At 41.8% G+C, this 24,349-nt stretch overlaps 1 protein-coding gene across 4 annotated transcripts in view; it reads left to right on the forward strand.

Moving 5' to 3' along the window:
- The window catches only part of DUSP16 (dual specificity phosphatase 16), a 90,192-nt gene that overhangs the window by 36,005 nt on the left and 29,838 nt on the right, over positions 1-24,349 (forward strand). For 2 of the 4 annotated variants that reach the window (XM_029955774.1, XM_029955773.1), the window contains 3 exons: positions 6,864-6,905; positions 7,107-7,457; positions 8,361-8,499. In XM_029955774.1, coding sequence (XP_029811634.1) covers positions 7,230-7,457; positions 8,361-8,499 — 367 coding nt within the window. In that variant the 5' untranslated portion in view covers positions 6,864-6,905; positions 7,107-7,229. Of the gene's footprint in view, positions 1-6,863; positions 7,458-8,360; positions 8,500-24,349 lie in introns of all 4 variants that reach the window. The other 2 variants (XM_029955772.1, XM_029955771.1) reach the window with 1 other exon arrangement.

The raw sequence follows: 24,349 nt of genomic DNA on the forward strand, positions 1-24,349 counted from the left end.
TAAAAGCACATTAAGCCCATATAGTTGTCTTGGCTTTGGTGAGGGTGGTTTTTTGATTTTTTGGTTTCTGTTTTCAATATATTTTACCAAATACTGGGCTTCAGAATTTGTTAGGGTTTATCCACAGCATATGAGGCAAAGTTGCTTTAAAGAGTATAGATGGTCAAAGTCTAAGATGTTCTTGCTTGTCTCCAAACTTCATAGCCTGCTATTTTTCCCTTTTGATTTGTTCAGTTTTTCTATTACTGAAAGTCTGTGTTTAAGACTCTACTAAAAAGACTTTAGTATATCTTGTTGCCTATTTTTTCAGTTTTACTGGAGGGGGAAAAATTTAAGACCAGCTTGTAGTTTAATAAAAGCAAACTTCTCACCTGATTATATCCTTTCCACAAATTCTCTGGGATTTTGAACTTGAGCTCAAGCCCAAGCAAATAAAGCCCAGTCACTCTTCCTCCTCATAGACAGGCGGAACTGGCGGTTCAGGCACCCCATATCCAGAGGGTTCTCCTTTCCCTGCTGAGACCTTCTTTGTGAAAGGAAGTCTTTCAAATGGAGATGTGCCTTTCTGAGGGGTAGCCTCTGTGTCCTCATAGGTCCCATCTTTCAGACCCTTCCTTACCTGCTGGCTGTGGGGCTGTGTTTGGTGACTGAGGAGCTCTTGCTGTTGGCAGAAAGTAAGCCCTGGGCAGGTAGAAGGGGGAGATTTTGTGTGGAAAAGGTTCTCCCCTTTTCTCTGGCGGGATAGACAAAGTGTCCGTGTGACTGACCTATAAGCCAGGAGCTTGCTGGGAACTTGAAAAGAGGAAAGAATACCTCCTCTGAGAACAGGAGAGAGATGCTTAATGGAATCGTTTAAAAACAACTTTAATCTTTAAAAAATTTTTTTGGTTTGTGCACTAGCTTTTTTTTTTCTTTATTTTTTTTTAATGTTTTTTATTTGTTTTTGAGAGACAGAGACAGTGCAAGTAGGGGAGGGTCAGAGAGAGAGGGAGACACAGAATCTGAAGCAGGCTCCAGGCTCTGAGCTAGCCATCAGCGCAGGGCTCGAACCCACAAACCGTGAGATCATGACCTGAGCCGAAGCTGGATGCTTAACCGACTGAGCCACCCAGGCACCCCTGTGCACTAGCTTTAAGGTTATGTGTAAGTAGTGAAGAAAACCAAAAGAAAAAAATTTTTCTTTCAGTTAATGACTCTAGTGGCAAATACTGGTTTTTGTTTAGTTGGGCGGTACATTGTTCTTTTAATTAAAACAGACTCTCACTTGTTCACTTTATCATTAAAAGTTTTAGGTTTTTGGATCTCTGACTAATTCAGAAGTGGTATACTTCATTTCATTGATACTCTTGCAGAGTAGAGTGAATTTCAATAAATAAAACTGCACCAATTTCCATGATAAAAGCATAGATAAATTTCCATAGCTAACCAAATGGAATTTAAAACATAAAATAAATTATGAAAACTTTAAAATATGAATATTAATGGGGGAAGGTTCTTTTACAACTTCTGTTTAGATTAAACATTATAAAATATTTACCAAAATGGGTAAAATGCAGACTAAAGCAAAATTGGTATTTCTTATGGGAATTTGCCCATTTTGTTCGCTGTATAGTCATTTTGTTATACTAAAATGTTGCCTCAGCCTGTTTCCCTTCATAAATAAAGGTTTTTAAAACCTTGATTTCTGAAAGTGGGATATTTTGCAAATATTTGTTTAGTGGCTCTGGTTAAGGTTACTAGTCTTTGATATGATAAATACTGGTTTATTGACTTCTTTTTTAAAGAAATAGAAAACTTTATTGTACGTATAGAGAATGTTATTTGTCTTCTCAAGAGCTTGACGCACCACCCAGATTTCCTTAACGGTAGACTGGGGCACCCCATCCGTCTCCTCAGAAGAGTCTCCCCGCTGCTCCCGCTGCCTGCCCCATCTCCTGGGTATGGGAGGTGGGCCAGGGCTCCTCTCCACAGTCCCCAGGCAGTCACGAGGACAGCACAGCTACAGGGCCCAGAACACCTTCGTCTGGGTCGGTGGGATGAGGATCCGCAGCAGAGACACTGCTCAGGGCCAGTGCTGCCACCCCCAGGTCTGTTAGCATTTTTCAGAGGGCTTTCTACCAGGATACCGGTGGCTTCTCGACCTGCCACAGTCCCATGGACACCATATGGGTGTTCTCCGGTGAGAACAGCCAGAGTCCCAACAGGGTGTCCTTTAAGAGATGATTCCATACTTCATGAATGTGCATGTCACATTTTAAATTTCTTGGGGTGCTTGGGTGGCTCAGTTGGTTAAGCGGCCGACTTTGGCTTAGGTCATGATCTCTCAGTTAGTTAGTTCTAGCACAGCGTTAGGCTCAGTGCTGACAGCTCAGAGCCTGGAACCTACTTCAGATTCTGTGTCTCCTCCTCTCTCTGCCCTTCTCTTGCTCACGCTCTGTCTCTCAAAAATAAATAAACATTAAAGAAAATACATTTCTCTTAAGTCAGAGTAGTTATAGAAGATACTGTCTCATTGGGATGCCACAAAAGAGTTTGCTGACCTTTCAAGCATGCTATTAAGAATTACCCTTCAGTTTGCGAACTCATAAACCTTTTGGGTCCTCAGGTAAACAGCTGATTGAATAGGTGTAATGCTAGGGGAAACAGGGAGTTGGCTTTTAAGGTGAAGTGTTTCTCTGTGTTTTTAAAAGGTTTTTTTATTTAAACATTTTTAAATGTTTATTCATTTTTTGAGACAGAGACAGTGCAGGTGGGGGAGGGGCAGAGAGAGAGGGAGATACAAAATCCGAGACAGGCTCCAGACTCCAAGCTGTCAGCATAGAGCCCAACACAGGTCTTGAACCCATGGACTGTGAGATCATGACCTGACCAAAGTCGGATGATCGACTGACTGAGCAACCCAGGCTCCCCTCTCTGTGTTTTAGATTTCCAAAGATGGATGTACAGAAGATACATAGATTGTATCAAATTCTAATTAAACATGGGAAAAATTGTATTTAAGTGAAGGAAAACAGGATGCACAACAAGCTTATATACTGCATAACCAGTTGAACAAAGGGAAAGAGTATATATTTGTGTCTTATTCTGTATTCATTAAAAAAAAAAAAGTCTTTGAAAGAAATCAGAAGAATCTGTTGACCATGGTTTCCAGTAGACAGCAGGGGTGAGAACTGGGCAGATGGACAAGGGTCAGAGAAGGATTTCCAGTGTGTTTTTCATGTAAGGTATTTGTTGGAGTTTCAGTATCATAACAATTATTAGTAGCTTTGTTGAAGTGTAACAGACATATAACCAACTCTACACATTCATAGTATGTTTACATTTTATACCGTTCTTTGAACCTTGTGAATGTTACCTATTAAAATGGAAAGAAAACAGTTGAAACTTACAAAATTAAATGTTTAAGTAAATCAGTAAATAGCAAAGCTGCTCTGTCCTGGGTTTTGTTATATGCATCTGGTCTCTTACAGTTCAATTCTTTTTTTTTTTAATTTTTAAAAAATGTTTATTTATTTTTGAGAGAGAGAGAGAGAGAGAGAGAGAGAACGGGGAGGAGCAGAGACAGAGGGAGACACACAATCCGAAGCAGCTCCAGGCTCTGAGGTGTCAGCACAGAGCTCGATGAGGGCCCTGAACTCACAAACCTTGAGATCATGACCCGAGCGCAAGTCGGACGCTTAACATGCTGAACTACCCAGGTGCCCCACTTACAGTTCAATTCTAAGAATGTTTCTTCCTTTTGACTTTTCATAGAAACGGTAAATAAGGTTTAAGACTACATTGTTTCCCCAGCCTCCCATGCCTCCTCGGCAGGACTCTGCCTCTCACATAAATCTGTTTGGAACTACAGAAAATCAGACCTTGGACATAAAGGTGTGATAGGAGGGCCCTAGCTGGTCTCAGTACGACATGAAAGGGTGTGACTTCATCCTCACTTCACGTTCAGTGCTTCGCTTCAGTTACACCCTCATATTAGGGCCCCTTTGCCCTGACCCTTTCTTAGGAAGAGGGTCCTTCCGCTTCTGGAACTCCTGATTCTGGGTCTCTGGGTAAGGATGTCCATTTCTGCCTAGTAGAACTGTTTGCCGTAGTTGATCTTTGGTTTCATTGATTTGGGCTGGGGAGATTGGGCTGAAGGGAAGCAAAGATGAGAACTTTCTCATTCAACTTTTGCATGTTTGCTGTCTTCTCCCTCCCTTTGTTCCTTGATCTGCTAACCCAGATAACTGTTTTGTCCCGTCCAGATTTTATCATTAAGAGGAGCCAATCAGACTCGGATGCTCAGTGCCATTGCTGGAATCAACTTGCTCTTGTTCTCAGATTTCCATTTTCTGTGCCACCCAGGCACCCTCGTGGACAAGTTGAGCCATTCATTCTCAGTCCCGTTTCATTATGGGAACGGGTACTTGGGGAAAACAGGGTAACCCAGTAGTGGGAGCCCTGGTTTGGGAATCAGACAATCTGAGTACAGGACCTTACACTGCTGTGGACTGTGTCACCAAGTAGTCAGGACTTGACTTTATGCCATATCCTTGGCAGGTGCTTTGCCAAAGTGTATTCATTGATTGACTAGGATAGCTTCTCTGCTCTGGTTTCTTCAGTTGAAGATAGAGATGATGTTTTGTACCTCATTGCCAGTAAGCTACACTAAAAATAAATACATTAAACTAATGAAGACAAAGGATGAACAAATAATGTATTCTGTATGGAGCTGATTTGTAAGGTGTGGGGACAGAAATGATTTCTCAGGAGTTTTCTAACCCCACGTGTGTCTGGCTCTGGGGGAGAGGGTGCAGCTTGGTTGAAGCTTGGCCATATAGGAGGTTGGAGTTGCTTCTGTGTTTCCCGGCTAAATGATGTCTTTTAGATTCCAGGTGCAAGGCAGCTCTGTCCACTATTGGCATCTTTAAGGTATTTTTCCTTCTTTCTCTATATGATGAGTAGTTGCATTTTTTTTTTTAAATTTCTTAGAATGTGAGCAGGGGAGAGGGTCAGAGGGAAGAAGAGAGAGAAGGAGAATCCCAAGCAGACTCCATGCTCAAAACAGAGCCCAATGTGGGGTTGATCCCACGACCCTGGGCTGGATTCAAGAGTTGGATGTTTAACCAGCTGAGCCACCCTGGCACCTGGGTAGTTGCGTGTTTACTTACTGCAAATGACTTTGATAATTTTGTTCTCCAAACAGACTTTGTGAAGAGATAAGTCCTATGTTATATCTACGTTTCATAGATGAGGAAACTGTGGTTCAGAGAAGTTATATAATTTTCCAAAGTTGAGTAATAAGTAAATGGTACAGCCGCTTCTCTTTGTATCTTCCTTCCACTTCTCCATGCCTCAGTTTCTAATCTGTAAGTCTGAAATTAGGGATAAGACCCAGTGATGTTTGAAGCTTTTACCGTCCTGATCAGAAGTCAGTTAATCAAATACTTATTCAGTAATCATTTTACTGAATCATTAATCATTTATGGAGGATTTTACTTTCTAACAGTGTGACGTGAGTATCTTATGCACTATGGAGGTAGGAAGCACGATGTTGGTAGGAAATATAAAACAAAGTCTCTGCCATCAAATAGTTTGCCCTGGAGAAGGTGAACGCCAGCAGTGGACATCTGGTGTTATGTAGTGTAGAGGATTTCCTGTGAGTGGAGATGGACCAGGGGAGCTAGGAGTCTGAGAATATTGTAGGTCAGCATCAGGTCCAAGCTGTGGGCACAAAACTCCAACTCGTGTCAATTAGGAAGTGGCCAGTTGGGGTTCTTGGGTGGCTCAGTCAGTTGAACGTCTGACTCTTGATTTTGGCTCAAGTTGTCATCCCAGGGTCAGGGGATGGAGCCCTGTGTCAGACTCCGTGCTGAGCGTGGAGCCTGCTTAAGATTCTCTCTCCCCCCTCTCTGTGCTTTCCCCTGCTTGTGCTCTCTCTCAAACATAAGTAAAATAACATAAATAAAATTATATATATATACATATATATATATAGGAAGTGGTCAGTTATAGGAGTCCAGGACTAAGGGTTCTGTACGTCTGCTGCATGGTTGCTGACGTACAGTCCCAGGCTGAGATGTGACATTTTCTGAGGCTGGGAGTCAGTGATTCTCTTAAGAATGAGGCACAAGAATATGAGGGGTTAAGTCTGTGAAGGGTCAGGGAGCTGAGGGATGGACCAGCCCCGGCCATATAGCTGTGGAACCACCTCGGGTGGAGCTGGGTACATCGTGTTTCCCCAGCAATCGGCTCAGCAGTTGGTATGACGAGAATATCAGCCATTCTTGTCCCTTCTTTTCCTTAAAAGGCAGCTGAAATTTATGAAAAGGTTTCCCCAGGGCAATTTAAAGGGGCTGCTTTTGTGCCCTGGTGTGTGTGTGTGTGTGTGTGTGTGTGTGTGTGTGCGCGCGCGCGCGCACACTCCTACCATCACAGGGGTTCTCAGGCCGTCAGAAAGACTTTGTCCTGATAGGATGGCCTTGCTCACCTGTCGTAGGCTGTTCTTTGTACTGTTTTCAGGAAATAAGCAAATAAAATGCAGGGGACCCATTTGGGAAAAATACTGCTTCAAGCAGCTTTTTATAGCTCTTTCAATTTCATATGGCAGGCGTGTAGTTCTGGGCCTCAGGTCATTATAATTCATGACTATGTCGTCTTTAATCTTCTTCGAGTTTTTATATTTTGATGTAAAAGTGAATTACCATCAGTAGGATTTTCTGAAGCCATGCCTGTTTGCCCTTTTTGTTTGTTCAAATGAAACAGTGCATCAAGTATGGAATTAGATTAATGAAGTAAATATTATGAATCATACTCTCTCTCTAATCTGATGCTCTTTCTTTTTTTGACCCCATGTTTTGTTTTCTGTCTGCCTCTTCGTGTAGGATTTTCAGTCCAGCGTAAAGCTATTGGAGCGAGGAGCAAAGGTAAAGAATGATGTAATGCACTGGCTGCCCCAAAGCATCTTTTGTTGTGGAATGGTTATTCCAGTCATCTCTTTATGAATCAAATGTGAGGGGCTGCTTTGTGGAAGGAGTCCTTTGCAAGAGCACATCAACGGGGAAAGAGAAAGGGACATTCACTTGGAGGGCTCTTGCTGAAAATGGGTTTAACTCTCCTTTTGCCAGTCACCACCAGCCTGACCTCATACATTTTTAGTACAATGGAGTGGCTGAGCCTTTGAGTACACCACCATTACATCATCGTGGCAAATTAAAGAAGGAGGTGGGAAAAGAAGACTTATTGTTGTCATGGCCCATGAGATGATTGGAACTCAAATTGTTACTGAGAGGTTGGTGGCTCTGCTGGAAAGTGGAACGGAAAAAGTGCTGCTAATTGATAGCCGGCCATTTGTGGAATACAATACATCCCACATTTTGGAAGCCATTAATATCAACTGCTCCAAGCTTATGAAGCGAAGGTTGCAACAGGACAAAGTGTTAATTACGGAGCTCATCCAGCATTCAGCAAAACATAAGGTAAATGCTTGCTTTTTTTCCCTTTTTAATATAAATAGACACCTGGAATGAGGAATAATTGTAAAACGAAGTCTCATTTTTAGGGGAAAAAGTAATTTGAGCAAGTTTTGGTTGCTTTTTAAACTTGGTACTCTAAGGGATACCTCAAAGTAATTTACTAACCACACTGTCCCATTTAAGAATATTTCTAAACTATACAGAAAGGGTAATTTGTTTTAATTTGGTCAAATGCTATGTTTTCCTATTAATGGTTTGCCAAACTTAAAAAAAGAAAGGAATTGCTAATATAGTTAATATGTGATATTATTAGTAACTTAATATACAATAATTTATAATATGCATACCAACAGTTACTAGGTTAATACATTATTTTGTATTATCTACAAATTTACTGAAAGGAGATCATTCTCTACAAGTGCCTTGGGAAGAAAGTGGAAACTAATTATATTAGAAGTGCTGTTTATTGGTGGGAAAGGCAGGCACCATTGTTCAAGATTTAGGGATGTGATCTTCGAGGAAGGTCGTCCTCTTGGTAGGTGAGGCTGTTTCTTTTCTTCAGGAATGAAAATGAGTTTATGTTTTAATTTTACTAAACAATTGATTTATTTGTTTTGTAGAAACCTTTTTAAATGTTTCTTTAGTTCAAGGTTTATGTTTATTTATAGTGTTAAGGATTTTAAGCCAAGCAGTTTTGAGCATACCTACACAGAAATGACGTCAATTTTGCCATTTGAAAATTGATTTTTACAAGCACCGAACCATTTGTGTGCTAGGTTTGTCCAGAAAACCGACTGCATCTCATTTTTATTCGGATTATTAATTGCAAGAGGGAGGCAGTTATTTGCTTCAGCACCAGAGGATTATGGGAGCTGCCTTCCTAACACCTACACGTTTGCATTGCAGGTTGATATTGATTGCAGTCAGAAGGTGGTCGTTTATGATCAGAGCTCCCAAGATGTTGCCTCCCTATCTTCAGACTGTTTTCTCACTGTACTTCTGGGTAAACTGGAGAAGAGCTTCAGCTCCGTTCACCTGCTCGCAGGTAAGGCTTGTGGCAGAAGTGAAAGGACTTTGCATCTCACCGAGCCCTACCAGTAAGCAGTACTTGGCAGCGAGCTCTGCGTACAATAGGTCATCACAACTGGGAATGTATTGCATAAAGTTATTTATAGCTTCTGGTTGACGTAACTATTCTGTTTAACTTGAATACCGTCATTCTTCCACGTTAGTGGAATACACATCCGTGTATCTTTAACTTAACTCAGCTGCCTCTTCATTTGGTATTTATGAGCTAGGAATGTCACACAGACAGGCGTGCTGCTTCTGGCCAGGGATTTTTCCATTACCCTGGGATCTAAAAACACGAAGTGCTCTACCTTTCAGTTCCTATTCTTGATTCCCACCCCCTGTGGCAAGAAGCAGAGGAGTTTCATGGTGTCAAACTCTGACTAAACATTTATAGTTCAAGTGGACTCCAGCAATGAGCTCACCATACTTGGACGTTATGACCAATGAGGGGAGAATGTTTGTGGACTATTCTAAGAATTAGGAGGACAATATAAAAACTCATTGTGTGTTTTTCTTTCATTTTTACAACTGGAAAAGGTCTCAGTTTGCAAATACCAAGCTTATGGTTTTATGAAATACATGAGAAGAACTAAGTATTTTATGTCTGTCTAAAAAGGGGGCGGTGTGAGAGTTCCATCTCACCGATTTTGCAGCAAAGTGCTCCTACCAAAGCCCTGTCACGCACACTGGCTCAGAGCAGGGGATACAGTTTGACGGTGCACAGTGACCTTGAACACACAGGTGCTGTGGCCTGCAGACTGTACCACAGTGAAAGGCAAGATTGCTTCCAAAAACATGATCTAAGAAAACAAAATGTGGTAGATGTCATTTTCACACCTTAAGTCTTTTGTTGCAAGGGGGATACCACGAACTTGATACTGTTGGCAGTTGATTGCTGGAAGTGTAAACATTTCAGTTTTCAGAGAATAGGATGAATCTGTTGTCGGCGTGCCAACACTTAAACTCTGTGAAGGCTTAGGTAAGATGTCCTGTCTCCCTTCTTTTCTCCTTAACTCTTGCTTCAGGTCTCAGAAAGCAGGCGTAGTTTCCTGTCTTTCAGATCATCGGTGGCCACACCCTTTGCCACACCCTTTGCTTATGCTGTGATTATGCCTAATCTTTCTGTTGGTTTCCTCATGTGAAGCTAGTGTGTCTTAGAATGCAGTTTTCAGAATTCCATGACTGAGAATTATAACGTTAGGTTCTGTCTCTTATTGCTGGGTGCATTCTTTTACTGGGAAACGACTGTGGTAAATATTATTGGAGTTTTATTAAACTAATTTGGTGAGTTTAGGAACTCCTTTCATGCTTCTTGTAGGCACTGTAAGGACTTTCCCTTGGGATCCTACTAATGGGACCAGGATTTTTCCTGAAAGAGAGTACACCAAGTATGTGTTTCCCAGCAAAGTGACTGTCCACCTCATTCACATTTGAGACACTTTCCCTATGGAGGGACTCTGACTCGGTAGTGGACACTCTTGTGAAAGAGTGAACTCGTCTTGAGTTTCTAGCACAGGCATTTCAGTTTCTTGAATACCCTTTCTCCTCCTTTACCAAAGAACACTCCTTAGTTGCCTGGGAAGGTTCTTTATCAGTCATGTGTTGGTGTGGAAGGAGCACTCCTTGGGCAAGGAAGAAAAAGGAGTCAGTCTGATCGGCTAGATTAGCCCTATGGATACGTGGAATGACACATTGAATCAGAACACCCTGACATCCCCACGTCATACTGGAAATGCTGCCTGAGTTTCAATGAGAGTCCGTCCAGGCAGCACCGAGAACCACACTGAACATATTGCAGGTACCATATCCCCATCCACACCCCAGGATCCTGTCTGTCTTTTAGTTCAGGAGGTGGCTTTAGGGACTGAATTGCCTTGTTGGGGAGTTTCCAAGCAGCCAGATCTCTTAGGACACCTAAGAGAGGGTTCTGGATGCAAAGCCTCTCCTTGAAAGCCTCTCCTGCCATCCAAAAGCCTCTGATCAATCAAAATTCCCTTGGTTAGTGAGTCTGCTCTTCAGAGTAGACAGAAAAGTGGCAGAAGTGGAAGAAAATGCTGGGGAAGGTATGGCCATCAATTCTTGGCAGCCCGTCATGTTGCCAATGTCTAGTGGCTCATAGGATGTTCCCGGGATGTGGGTTGGAAGGACATAATGACGGATGTTTCATAAATACCTTGCTTGGGGGATATAATTGGAAAAGTACACAAGCTTCTCATAGGTACTACAGAAAATGACCAGGTAGGTGGAGACAGTTGTCACTACAAACTGCCTTTGTGCTTCCAACAGTTGGAGACAGTTTCAGCCTCATGGGGATGTGGTAATAGAAAGATGTGGTGATTTCTCCATCAGTCTAGAGCTTTTAGCTATTCTGAGATTATTCAGGAAGAAAGTATCAGATGTGAGATACTTTAAAGAAATGTGGCCTGCATTCCATTCACATTCTCAGGGCGGGCTACCTTGCCTGGGAAAAAAATTACTTTGGAGAAGGGGAACAAAAAAACGCCCCCATAGAACTGATAGAAGAAGCATTTTTATAAGCTCTCTCTCCCTCCACAAGTGGAGACCCAAACCCACCAATAGGACCTAGTTATATAAACACAGAGAAATGTAGGCTTACTGAAGGAAGTGCGAACTGGGTTTGGGGAAGCTATACTGGCATGGGCTTAATTCCTTAATACGGAACAGGTCCTGTTTGGAGATGGGGCTAGCTTGTTAAACTTGTTTCTGCCAGGTGAGAGGGATTCTCTTAAGAACTGATTATCAGGGAGACCATTTTGCCAACGCTTCTAGTCCTGAAACTTGGAACCTGGTTCCACAGTGAACTCTGTATTGGTCATGTCTGCAGGCCTCCTCCGCCAGGGACCTTGACCCTAGCCTGACCAGCTTTCCCTTTGGAGCCCAGTCAGTGTTCTCAACCAAGTAATTCATTTGATAACCATATGCTATCCTGTCACAGCCTTCCATTATTAACTCAAAATCTTATTTAAACCTTCTATTATCCTTTATCTTTTTCGTTTATTAGCTTAACTCCCCTGCTGGATTCTCTCTTTGAAGCTGAGGACTATGTCTTTTTCATCTTTGTGTTCTCCAGGAAGCCCAGCACTTCTTAAATTTTCAATAAATATATCTAAATTAGCTTACGTGTAGGTTTGTACCATTTCTGTTTCTTGTGATTCATTTAATTTGTGTAGAATATCAGTGACTCCATTGAATGGTGATGAGACAATCCAAAGTGTAGTAAAAACTTTGTTCAGAACAAACAGCTATTACAGAAGAGTATCTAATGTGAAAATGTTTTCATATATGTACGTAGATTTAAACACGATTTTAAGAGTTGATAGAAGATACTGCGATGAGCCAGTGCTAATTTTATGTCACCCTTAAATACTGAGCTTTGATGAAAAGCTAATAGCTCTGGAGACCCAACTCCACTCATAGGGGAGATACAAGTCTTTGAGTCTATATGAGCTGAGAATGGTTGTGACAATTTCTGTGTATTCTGAAAGGTAAATATAAACTGATGTATTGAGCCATTAGGAAGTCTCCCACTTGCCATGCCAAACCATAACACTCTCACCCTCAGAGGAGTAAAGAATTTGATTATCAGCAGCAGCCTCATCTTAACAAGAAAGAGTGAATTTGCATCCTTTTGGGAAGTTCTTCATCATCATTTTTGATAGCTGATGACGAAACCATCTTTCCCATTTTTTTTTTCAATTTTGAAGTCAGTTATTGAATAAGTACAGTTTAACAACACATGTATCCTCCCACAACCATCTGTAAAAATAAGACTTGAACATTTGAATTAATAGTGTGACAAAATGGGTGACATAAACATTTGTTTCACAAAAATGACTATAACCAGGGATTCTTGTTGGGAGGATTTATAGTAGATAACACATATGAAATCTGTCTCAGTCTTTTAAAAAAACTGTTACCTTAATGAACTAAAAAACAAATCATTGATCCAGTGTTTTACTCTTGGTAATGTTCAGAAAACTAGTATTCGTTAAAAAATAATCTTGGGGCATCTGGGTGGCTCAGTCAGTTAAGCAACCGACTCTTGGTTTTGGCTCAGGTCATGGTCTCATGGTTCGTGAGTTTGAGACCCTTGTTAGGCTCTGTGCTGCTTGGGATTCTCTGTCTCTCTCTGCCCCTCCCCAGCTTGTGCTCTCTGTCTCTCACAAAATAAGTAAACTTAAAAAATAAAGTAAAATAATAGTCTTGTTTTTGGCCTTTACTTATTCACTATCACTTTATTCTACTTTTGTCTATTATATTTCTGAGGGTGCCAGATTGAACATATATATAGAAGGAAAAAAGGAAAAATACTGAATTTGGACTTTTATTTCTTGTTGACATAGAGAAAAGAGCTTAAATGGGTCATTAATACAAATAAAGATCAACCTACAGATGAGAAATACGGTTCTATTATTTCCTTCTCTTTCCTCTCTGTTGTAATTCTGAGTAAAAGCAAAAGGGGCCCATGGTGGTTTATTAATTCTGCATCACTCATTCCTGTCCTGTGATGAGGTCCAGGATAACCAGCCCTACAGCAAAATACCATGGAGTATTTACCAATGAGCCCTTTCATTTACAGATGAGGAGAGTAACAGAGTCCTGAGTGGCTCTCCCAAGCTCTCATTCTCACTGTGTGCCCCAGGCCCATATCTGCAATAATTCCGGAGTCTTCTGGAATTTCATCAGGAGGCTGGACTGAATCAGGGGCTCTCATTTCAGATCAGCCTTATCCTGAAAGACTCTTTTATTGGTAGCTCTTTCTCAGACTTTGCGGATTTCAGAGTCATATTCTTATTTCATATTTTGTGGAATGAAGCAATGTATAAAAAATTTTAAAGCCTTACATTATTTTAGCAGGGAGATCATCAAATAAAAGTCTGACTATTTTCTTTGCTTACGTATAGCTTGAATCATGGTAGAAGATACCATTTATTAAGCATTTACTGTTAGGGACAATGTTAGTAAAGTGCTAAGGGCTTTTATAAACATTTTGTCTCTGAACACAGCTAAGGTTTTAAATTAATGTTGGCTTTGGCTAAAGGCCAAATACGCGTGTCTTTGTTTTGAATTAGATTTGCTAGTTTAATTAGAAGTAGGAGTGAGTAAAAACGTGTTGGACTCCACCGTTTTTCAATTTAACAGGAATCCGGATTCAGTCATTAGATCTGTATAATAAACATATAGCTTTGGTTTAATGGAATCAGTTACTGTCCTTCCTAATGGAGGTATATTAGAGTCTTATCTTGCTGGTAACGGATTTTGCTGTGCACAGTTCTGTTACCTAGTTTGCCGTTTCTTCTTTCCTTTCATGTAGAGAAGGGAATCTAGTCCTTCCATTTCAAATCCTGCAGTACTTGATAAGAGATTGAAATGAATGGATCTCAGGAAAAGTACTACAGTTACTCAGGGATTGACTGTTCTTGAGTTTAAAAAGTTGGGGTACCTGGGTGGCTCAGTCAGTTAAACAGCCGACTTTGGCTCAGGTCATGATCTCAAGGTTTGTGAGTTTGAGCCCCCCATTGGGCTCTGTGCTGACAGCTCAGAGCCTGGAGCCTGCTGCAGATTCTGTATCTTCCTCGCTCCCTCTCTGCCCCTCTCCTGCTTGCGCGCGCTCTCTCTCTCTCAAAAATGAATAAAAACATAAGAAAATTTCTTAAAGCTGTAGTGACTGAGAGCCACTGAAAATAGACCAAATATAGGTGCTATTTTGCCCATTGGGTGCCGAGCTTCTGAGCCTCCGTTTGCATGAGGCTGTTGGAACTGGACTGTCTTCCTGCTCGTGTGGCCGGTGTATGCCACGGCTAAGACATGATGCCTGTGGCTATGTCTTTTTTTTTTTTTAAAAAAAGATAGTTCCTCGGTTCCTCATCCTGACAATTTGCACCAGCCAAATGACAGCACCCTAGATGTCAGTGGTGGCTTCCGTTTTTCCTGGTCCTGGTCATGTCACTTGTGTGCTCTGGAGAAGTGCCAGATCCAGGACTTTTCATCCAGTCTAACTTCTCAGTGTTTCATGGTCACTTTTGCATTTGGGTCCTGGGCTGAGCTACCCAGAAAAGCAAAAGACTCAGCCCTGCCCTTGAGTACCTGGCGATTAATTTGGGGAAACCTGCTTAGAGTGGATGAAAGAGAGAGAGCACATTACAGTGCGCTGTACTGGGTGATACGCCGAGAAGGGTGGTGGAATGTGTGTAGTCTGCAGAGGTTGGGGAGGATTTGATGATGGCAGTGGGATTGTAGTTGAACCTGGGAAGCTGAGTAGGATTTGGTGGGGGTCAGACCTTGGCATTCTGACCAAGAGGGGAGAAACATTCAAAATGTCAGGACTGAACATCGATTTTAAGGGAGCAATGGGGGGACTAGAGTGGATTTCTTTTGTGAAGGGGAGAAGTGGGAATTGAGGAGAAATGAAATCAAATTACACAAGCCCTTTAAACCAAGAGGACAAATGTGTGAGCTTTCGGGGATTTGGCTGCAACCCCTGCCACCTCTCACTCAGCAGGTCTTCTGACCTCACAGGGTATCTGCCCTCCCCCTCTTCTGCCACCAGCTATCTAGCAGAGATGTCCCTTCCCCGCAGGCTCTAAGAGCCTCTTAAGTGGTCTTCTGTCCCCTGCTGTGCCACCCAGAATCCATCGCTTGCACTGGAGCCAAAGTTGTGCTTTTATATTCTAATGTGATCCAGGTTTATAGAACTCCCTGGTCTAATATGCATCATTGCTTTTCATATAAATTCCCAAATCCATAACTGGCTCACAAGGCCCTGTTGTGGTTGCTTCTGTATGCTGCTCCAACTTCATCTCATGCCACGTGAGTCCCGGTTCCATCTCGCTTCCATAAGCCTCCTCTCCTGTGCTGTACACCTGCAGTGCCAGTCTCTCTCAGCCTTCGCACAGGCCCTCCCCTCCTGTCCTCCCCTGCCTACGCGTCTCCTGCTGGAGTCCATGTGTTTGTCAAGCCTTCCCTAGCCACTAGGTGAAGTTGGTTTTCTCTGTGATACATATCCCTTTGGCCACCTATCTATAATTAGTTAATTATTCATCTAATTATTTGGTTAACATTTGTCCCACTTAACTGACCATTCCATGGGGTGCCTGGGTGGCTCAGTCCGTTGAGCGTCTGGCTTCAGCTCAGGTCATGATCTCACAGTTCGTGGGTTTGAGCCCCGTGTCAGGCTCTGTGCTGACAGCTAGCTCAGAGCCTGGAGCCTGTCTTCAGATTCTGTCTCCCTCTCTCTCTGACCCTCTCCTGCTCACACTGTCTCTCTCTGTTTCTTAAAAATAAATTTAAAAAAACATAAAAAATGTTAACTGACCATTCCAGAGATGGCCTCTGGTTCACCTAGTGCCGTGTCCTGCTCACAGTAGGTGCTCACTAAATGACTCTGAATTTACGTATGATTCCCATGGCCTCTAGTTTTGCTTGGTTGACCGAACAGATACCCTTTTCTTCCTGACCGCTTTGTGAAGTACCCAGGGAGGCTGTGCAGTTGGCCAAGAGGACTGTTGATAGAGTGGAATACACAGGAGTCGTCTTTGGGAGAGCCTGCTACAGGGTAGTTCAGAACGCTTGGAGCTTCCCATAGAACGGCCTGAGAGATGAGTTATATGGTGATTCATAGACCATTTACAAGTTAGTCAAATTTGATTTTTAAGAGTCATTCTCTTGAGACCAGACTCATACCCCGTTTTCCTCTTGACTCAGAGTTATCTCCCGATTAATAAGATTAATAATCTCACTTCACCCAGCCCTTTGATGATCACTCTAGACCTGCCCAGCAGCCACTTCATCCTTATCTAGGTCCTCATTGTAGTAGGTCTGATTAATTTCCTAAGGGATGTGTCCCCGAGTCCCTGAGCCCTGGGGATATTATTGGGCTCTCCGGACCATATGGAGTTCTGAGCTACTTAGGGACATCAGAAAAAATTTTCTCTCTCTCTTCTTCATGTAGAGTCAGAAGCACACTGAAGATTGGGTGTGGCAGAAGCACAGTGAGTATTTAGTATTACTCTTCAGTGACCAGAGTAGCACTCACTGATTCTGCCTTTTTTTCTTTAGTAGCAGAAAAAAGTGTTTCTGGCCCTGGGCTGCCTCTGTCACCCTGAGTCTTCTAGGGCATTGTGGTCTAGGAATAGGAAGCAGATTCTGGGCCCCCACCCATGCCAGCATAGCTTTAGGCTTTGAATGGAATCAGGAAATCCTTTTGAGCACCAAAAATATACAAGACTTGTGTCCATCAACAGCTATTCATTGTAACAAGGAAGGATTCAGTAAACATTCGTTGAATTTCAATTATGTGCCAAGTGCTGTGCCAAATGCTGAGGGGATTACTAAGGAGTGAGACATAATTCTAATCCACAAGCAATTCACAGTGTAGTAAAGCTGGAGAAATAGAGGTCACCACACACACACATGATTCACACTTACCAAGTGTGCAAATACAGCCAGATGGCTGCCATAAATTTTATGAAATTTCTAAGTTGGCAAGACCATATATAGATATACTGGTCAGGAAAGATTTTTTTTTTCTTTTTAAGCAACAGAAGAGTATTGAAACTCTCTGAGAGCAACTCAGTAAGGGAAGATAGCATGAAACTTATTTCTGGGATCTGGCCCCAGCATCGACCTAAGATCCCTGGCCAGTTCTCCAGAGCTCTGACTGTCAGAGCTGTCTTTCTGCCTGTCTGAGTCTGACTGGCTGCCACTGATGTCACCTGTGTGTTCAGAAGGTTTTGATGTAAAATGTATTTTATTGGTTATGGTAAAAAAAAAAACAAAACTGTGGTAGATTGATTTTTGTAGAAAAGGTACAGCCTGTGCTAGCCTCTGGTTTGGAAGGAAATACAAAATGGATGTAGAGACTGGGTTGCCCAAGATTGGAAAGCACAGGTGTGTTAGGAAAAGAGAAAACTGATTTTTCCTTTTACGTGTAGGGTGGTGGCATGGAAAATCAGGCTGGACAATCGACTGGGATTAGATTTGGGAGGGTCTTGAATGTCTGGCTCACAGCTTTGGATTTTATTTTATGGGTACTTGGGAACAGAGACTACGTCAAAACTTGGTTTTAGGGTGCTTAGTCTGGCAGCAGAGTGGACATGAGTTGGGAACAGAACGAGTGGATCAGAGAGAGCTGTTACAGAATTCATCTGAGTGAGGTATGAAGGTCCTGGACCAGAGGTCAGCAGGAGAATGGAAAAGCAGGACAGCTAGAAGGGACTGAAAGTTAGTTAGTCTGTTGGCATAGCACCTGGCTGTTGCTGAGCTGACTGGGACACTGGGGCTACCACAGATGGGGATGTGGAAGGAAAGAGAGGGAGACCATGGCTTTGACTTTATTTTAAAGGTGTCAGTAAGTCTTTCAAGTGAACATGACCAAAAGGAGTTGAAAGTGTTAGATTGATTGGGGACATCAAACAGTACCAACTTGGAGATCTTTGATTTTCAGGTGAAATGAGCAAATACATTCTCTTAAATAACCTCCTTTTCCATGCTGGTGAGGCCTCCTAAATTCTTCTCTGGAAGTTACCGGACACCGCTTATTTGCCATTGTCCGTATATGTTAACGTCACTGCAGAACCAGTCAGGGCTGCCTCTGAATCTGGCTTCCCTTTTACAGAACTCGCTGATCTGACTCAGTGGATTCTGGCCATATTCCTTTTGCTTGGGTATTCTGGTTGCACTCTTTAGAATAATATTTGTTTGAGGGCATTTATTAAGAGTCCTGGCTGTGTGTCATGGGTGTTTTTAAGAGGAGTTTCTGGGTGTGGCTCTCTATTGCCAATTTGAAAGATCAGTAAAATAGCTATCACTATATCTTCTGAGAATTCTTTACTAAACAACACTTCTGAATTTTGCTAATTGATCTAGATAATGTTATCTTGGAGAATAATAAGATCTAGACATTCTGAATCAAAAGAATTACATTATTAGTATTTGGTGGGGTTTTTTTTTTCTGTTAGTACTTTGACACTTTAAAATTCTTTTTTTGTCTAGATGATAACTGCATTAAACCCAAAATTAGATTAGATAGAGTTTTTCATTCCCTAATTTTGCGTTGTGATAGAGTAATGCAGAGTAAGGTTTTCTTTTTGGAGGTGTCATTTATGGGACAAGTTTTATGAGACGTAGGCTACTTCTCAGGCTTCCTAGATGGTCTCCACAGCAGTTTGTATCTGTCCACTTGCCTCTTGGTCTGTGCTCTGGTAGACACAGAGTGAATGGAATAAGAGCTTAAAGTTAATGCCTTATATTATTTAGAGATTTTGCTCATCAGTGCTGCTCCATGGGAAATTGGCTAAATAAGACAAAGATGGAATGCTGCTAAAGTTGTTGAGGAAAATATGCCATGGTCTCTACCAAATGATTTATCAAATGTGTGTGGCTTGGCTTATCTAGAAGAACCTGTATACATTGGAATAGTACAGCTACTTATTTTTGTTCGCTTTCTTTAGGAGTATGAAATTATGGTGCCTTCATTTTCTTTTTCATTTATTTAACAAGCTTCAACTCTCTATGTATGTAGTCTGCTGCCCCTGGAAGAAATGTGACCATACTTGAATCTTTTTGTGAGTGGCTAGAGAATAAAGTTTGCCTGAATCCGTCACTTCACTGTGAAGTGAAATGTGTATTTATTGTGAAAATAACATTTCAACAATTGAAACATACATTTCAGCAATTTGTTTTTTTTAATGTTTATTTTTGAGAGAGAGTGCACGTGCGCCTGCATATTAGCAATCGTGGGTGGGGGGAGGGGCACAGTGAGAGAGACACAGAGAGAGAGAGAGAGAGAGAGAGAGAGAGAGAGAGAGAGAGAGACAGAATCCAAAGCAGGCTCCAGGCTCTGAGCTGTCAGCACATAGCCTGATGCGGGGCTCGAACCCACAGGCTGCGAGATCACAATTTGAGCTAAAATCAGACACTTAACCGACTGAGCCATCCAGGTGCCCCAGCAATTTAGTTTTTAGTATTAAGGTTGTCTACTTTGTGCAGTAGCAAAACTGCAGATTTTATTTTCGGTATGGAGAGAAGTTTTCTCTACAGGTGCAGGTATACTTCATTTAAATTCTTTATATACATTCTGGAATAAGGAAATTAATGGGTTGTATTATGTCACAAAAATGGAGTCTTTGTTTTACAAAGGTTGAACTCCATGGGAACCATATTTAAAAACCGAAGCTATATAAACTCTGTGAAAATAATTTAATATAAAAAATTAATTTGCATTGACTTTTCCTGTCTTAAGGTAGAGTTTTGTGTAAGCATGATTTCTATGCTGTGGAATCCATTCCGAATATGAGAGGGAGCTGCCTCTAACTTTTCCCACTCTGGGAGGTTCTGAGCCGCTCTGCAGATAGCCCTCTAATGAGTGGCCGTAAGTGGAGAATTCTTTTATTTCTCCCTGCAGGAAATGGTCTTTAAAGTAATGGGATTGACATTCATCTCTAGTTTGACTGAAAGACTGGGGAATCACTAAACTAGTAAAGTGCTACTTTTGTTTTATTACAGATATTCCTTTTTAAGAAAATGTGATTTATAACTGGTTGCAAGGGTAAGAGGAAAGAGAACAGAGTGATTAATTGGAGTAGCTTAAGTAGAGTTGTTACATGTATTTTATTTACTTGGCAGGGTTTTTTCTCTCCAAAAATTAAATGATGGCTCACATTGGCTTTTTACAGAACATGGTATTTGTGATTAGAATTGTGGAGATAGGGCTCTTAAGGAAGAAGTTTTTCTTGGCTGAGTTAGAATAAAATATATAATTATGAATTGCTTTAAGCTATATACCGCATGTTTTCTCTGTCCAAAGTAACATATACATCTTTATGTATAAACCTGCATTCTACTGGCCAGACTTGTGGAAGATTAACAGAAACTGTAGTCTGACTGCCTGTCTGTGCAGATCTGTAGAGGCTAAATCTGCATGTCTACCCTCTGGTCTCCTTGTCCGCATTTCTCTGTAGGCCAGGCGTGTCTGCATACAGGTCTTCCTTTCTCTTCAAAACAAGTGCTTCCGCATGCAGAGAAGAGTAGGAGCCACCATTCAGACTCAGGTCTGTCTTAGGGAGGCTCATATGGGTTATACGACTTTGCATTTTCTACATTCCCAGTTGATAAACAACGTAAAAGGTAGGGATAGGAATAGGAGAGGGGCGCCTGGGTGGCTCAGTTGGTTAAGCGTCTGGCTTCAGCTCAGGTCATGATCTTACGCTTTGTGGATTCGAGCCCCGCGTTGGGCTCTGTGCTGACAGCTAGCTTAGGGCCTGGGGCCTGCTTCGTATTCTGTGTCTCCCTTTCTCTCTGACCCTCCTCTGCTCACGCTGTCTCTGTCTCTCAAAAGAAAAAAAAAAAACATTTAAAAAAAAAAAAGGAATAGGAGAAACTTGAAGAGACTGGATGGTGAGCGAAATCCTTGAACAATTCTTTAAAAAGTATTTTGAAACATTTTCAATAGAGGAGGATAATGCGCCGATGTTGCGTCTTCTTGTAATGGAATCTAACATGGAGTTTGGGACCGTGGAGGGTTCTGACAGGGCCAGTAACATGGGTTCTGTGTCTGTCGGCCATTTGTAACAATAAGTTTATATAGGTGAATTGTATTTTTCTTCCTATTAGATCTGGTCTGTAAGAGGAAGAAGGACATTTTAGACATATTTCAAAACTGAGTTGCTGGTGAGGCCACAGATAGTTTTTCAAGAGTTCGGGGAAATCAGGCAGTGTCTCTCTCATCTGTTGTTAATTAATGAAATGAAACTGAGGTCACTAGAGTACAACAATGAATGAAAGGTCAGTGAATGGAAAAAACTGTCAATGAAGGAGGGAGTGTTAGCGGAGTGGAACATTGTCCTAGATAAAGATCAGGGAAAATGTACTCTCTGGCTCAGGTCATGTTTTCTGGAAGCAACTATGGTTTGGGACATCTCAGTCCAGACTGAGCACTAAATGCCCTGACTTCGCGAAATCTGTTCTGTATTTTAAGGCTATTCAGGTTTGTGCTTGAATATTCATTGAAAAGATAGGTAAAAAAAAGATTTCTTTTTGGTTTATGTGTTATAACACCGTGTGTTATTGCTATTTTGTTTGGCTTTTTTGTTTTGTTCTGAGGTTAAAAACAGGATTGCTGCTCTTAGTTCTCTTCTCTTAGAATTTTCTAGAGCCACACTCACTTTTGAGATCTTCCAAAGTTAAAAGTGATTTAGGATCATGGTAGTAATTAGTGATAAAGTCGGACAGCTTTCAGCTTCACAGCCCCCTCGCACACTGTGATCCCGACAAACCAGTGACTGTATTCATATTTTAACTAGTTCATCTGTTGACTCTGTTACTGGTTTCACGGGAAGTGCATTTAGTGTCTCTTGTGCCTCTGGTCATGTCAGACCTCTTTTGTCTCCCACATTGAAGCTTTTGAACCAAATAGCTTTGGGGAAGAGAGGCTGTGCCATCAGTTTGCGAGAGATCCGTGACCATTTCAGTCTGGTATTGAGACCTGGCAAGTCACAGCTAGTGAGGGCAGGACCCCATTGAAATCAGCAAGGCTGTCCCCATATCCTAAGAGAGAGTTAATCTTGTAGTATTTGGAGAAGTGATGATACAGCACAGCCATTGAGTGTACAGTCTCTAGGGCCAGACTGCTGGGGCTCATATCTTAGTTCTGCCAGTTATTACCCTATGTTTTCCTGAACCTCTGTTTTCTTATCTGTAAAATGGGAATAGCATTTACCTCGTAGTTATAAAGATTGAATAAGAACTTGTAAAGTGCTTAGAGCAACGTTTATTGCTGAACAAACATTGGTGTTTGGTAACATTAACAATGATTGTTAGGGTAATTCGTTGATTACTTGTATTATTTGTATATCTGATTGCTTATAAATTTAAAATGGAATTCAAGTGGAGTTTCCTTGGACTGTTTCTCTCTTCTCTGAGACTGTTTAATAAAATATTGTTCTGTTGGATTTAAATGAGAGGCTATCATATGAACTGTATTGGAGGCAGGATAGAAAAAAAATCTGACAGCAGCTCTTTGGAGAAACACCAGACCCACAGAAGTTAACAGAGGTTTATTAATATTTAAACTCCTACAATTGTAATCAAAGTAGTGCCTGCCGGTTATTATGTTGGGTAGGTGTAAGATAGACCAAGAATGATGAGACCCTGTAACACTTACTGTTACAAGAACTACTTTGGGGCAGGGGGGACCACACGTCACCGTAAATAACTGTGTTATGCACTTAGGCTGAAAAGGGACAGAGCACTAACAGAAACAAAATTATAAATCCTAATCAATGACACCCTGATACATAGGCCAAGGTAGGCCGAGCCTTTTCTTGAGAGTCTCCGTGGGTTCTGTTCATAGGTGTAGGATCGTGGCTGACTCCATTTCAGCACTTGCTGTGCCCTTGTGTAGCATTTCCGCAAGTGTGAGGTGCCCTTACTGTTAATAGATTTTAGGCGGGGGTGGATGGTTTGGGAACTTAATGTGAGTAAAATTACACTCGTTTTCTTGGAGCCTTTAATATGCTAATATGTGCTGTGATTCTCCCAGGGAGATATGATATGCAGTATTTCTCTCACGTTTTGGACCACTATCTTGTCTGTCAGCTTCCTGCAGGACTCAGGTGCTTTGGAACATACTTTGGGAAATGTACCTTAGAAGCCTTGCTTTTTTCACTTTGTCTCTCTGGTGAATCCTAACAAGATGTAGCTAAACAAATAGCTGCAGATCCAGGGTGGAGGAAGGCCTCCCAGGTGAGGCTGGCTCCTCGGTGCATCTGAACGCAGTCTGTGCTCTTTCTCTGCTATCAGTTGTGGGCTTGTCTGTGTTTTGCTTGCTGCGTGTGCATGCACAGGGCACGGCAGCGGTGGTGAGACTCCTGGATGAGGAACAGCATCAGAGTGTGAAATGACCGTGGGTTTTGTGTGGCTGAAGGTCATGCTTGGACATGGTAAGTAATGAAGCCATGAAACCATACAGGAACATGTCCTGAAGGCCTCTCTGTTGCATACAGGAGTGTGGGATTTCTGTAACGGAACCACCTACCCTTTCTATCAGGTTACCTTAAGAACTGCTGATGAGTAAAAACCGTGCAGACACTGAGGTAGGAGGTTAGAAGTGACACTTCAGCATTTTGCAGGTGCCATAGCTGTCACGGGCTTCCTGCCATCCTAGCTTACTGCTTGTGGAACCTGTCCTGAGCACAGACAGTACACAGAGGGGCCCAGCAGATTCAACCTGAGTTAAACATTCTACAGGGGATAATAAGGGATGATACTCTCCCTTCCCAGCTCCCTGCACGTCTGCAGTTTTTGTGGGCATGTTTTAGATGCTTCTGGAAGTGGACTAAAGACTAACAGAATATAACTCAAAGATAAATGTTTAACAAGATTTTAAGATCTTGTTTAAGGCTTGATCAAAGAGGTAAAAGTGGGGTTGCCCAGTCTCCTAATAACATGTTAATTGTTTTTTAATTAATAGTACTAAAAAGATACAGGTATTTCCTATGATCCAAATCTGTTTGCTTCCTAACTTTGAACTTGATGAGTAATGAGGGTTTGGCTACCAGGGGATTTCTCTGAAAATTTATGAGAATCTTTAGATTTTGGGTTTGGAGTTGGATAGCAAGGAATATTTATTTTGGAAAACTCGGGGAAGACCATATTCATTTTTTCTTTTGCAGAGGGGTGAGGGTGCCACCAGTGGTTAGGTAGGTGTCTTGTCATTAAGAAATGGCAAGATGGTGATTTAATGAAGGTCACAGAGCAGATCATAGTAAGGACTGGACTAGGAAAAATGGGATTCTTCTGGGTCT

The sequence above is a fragment of the Suricata suricatta genome, chromosome 10 (genome assembly GCF_006229205.1).
Source record: "Suricata suricatta isolate VVHF042 chromosome 10, meerkat_22Aug2017_6uvM2_HiC, whole genome shotgun sequence".
Taxonomy (NCBI): domain Eukaryota; kingdom Metazoa; phylum Chordata; class Mammalia; order Carnivora; family Herpestidae; genus Suricata; species Suricata suricatta.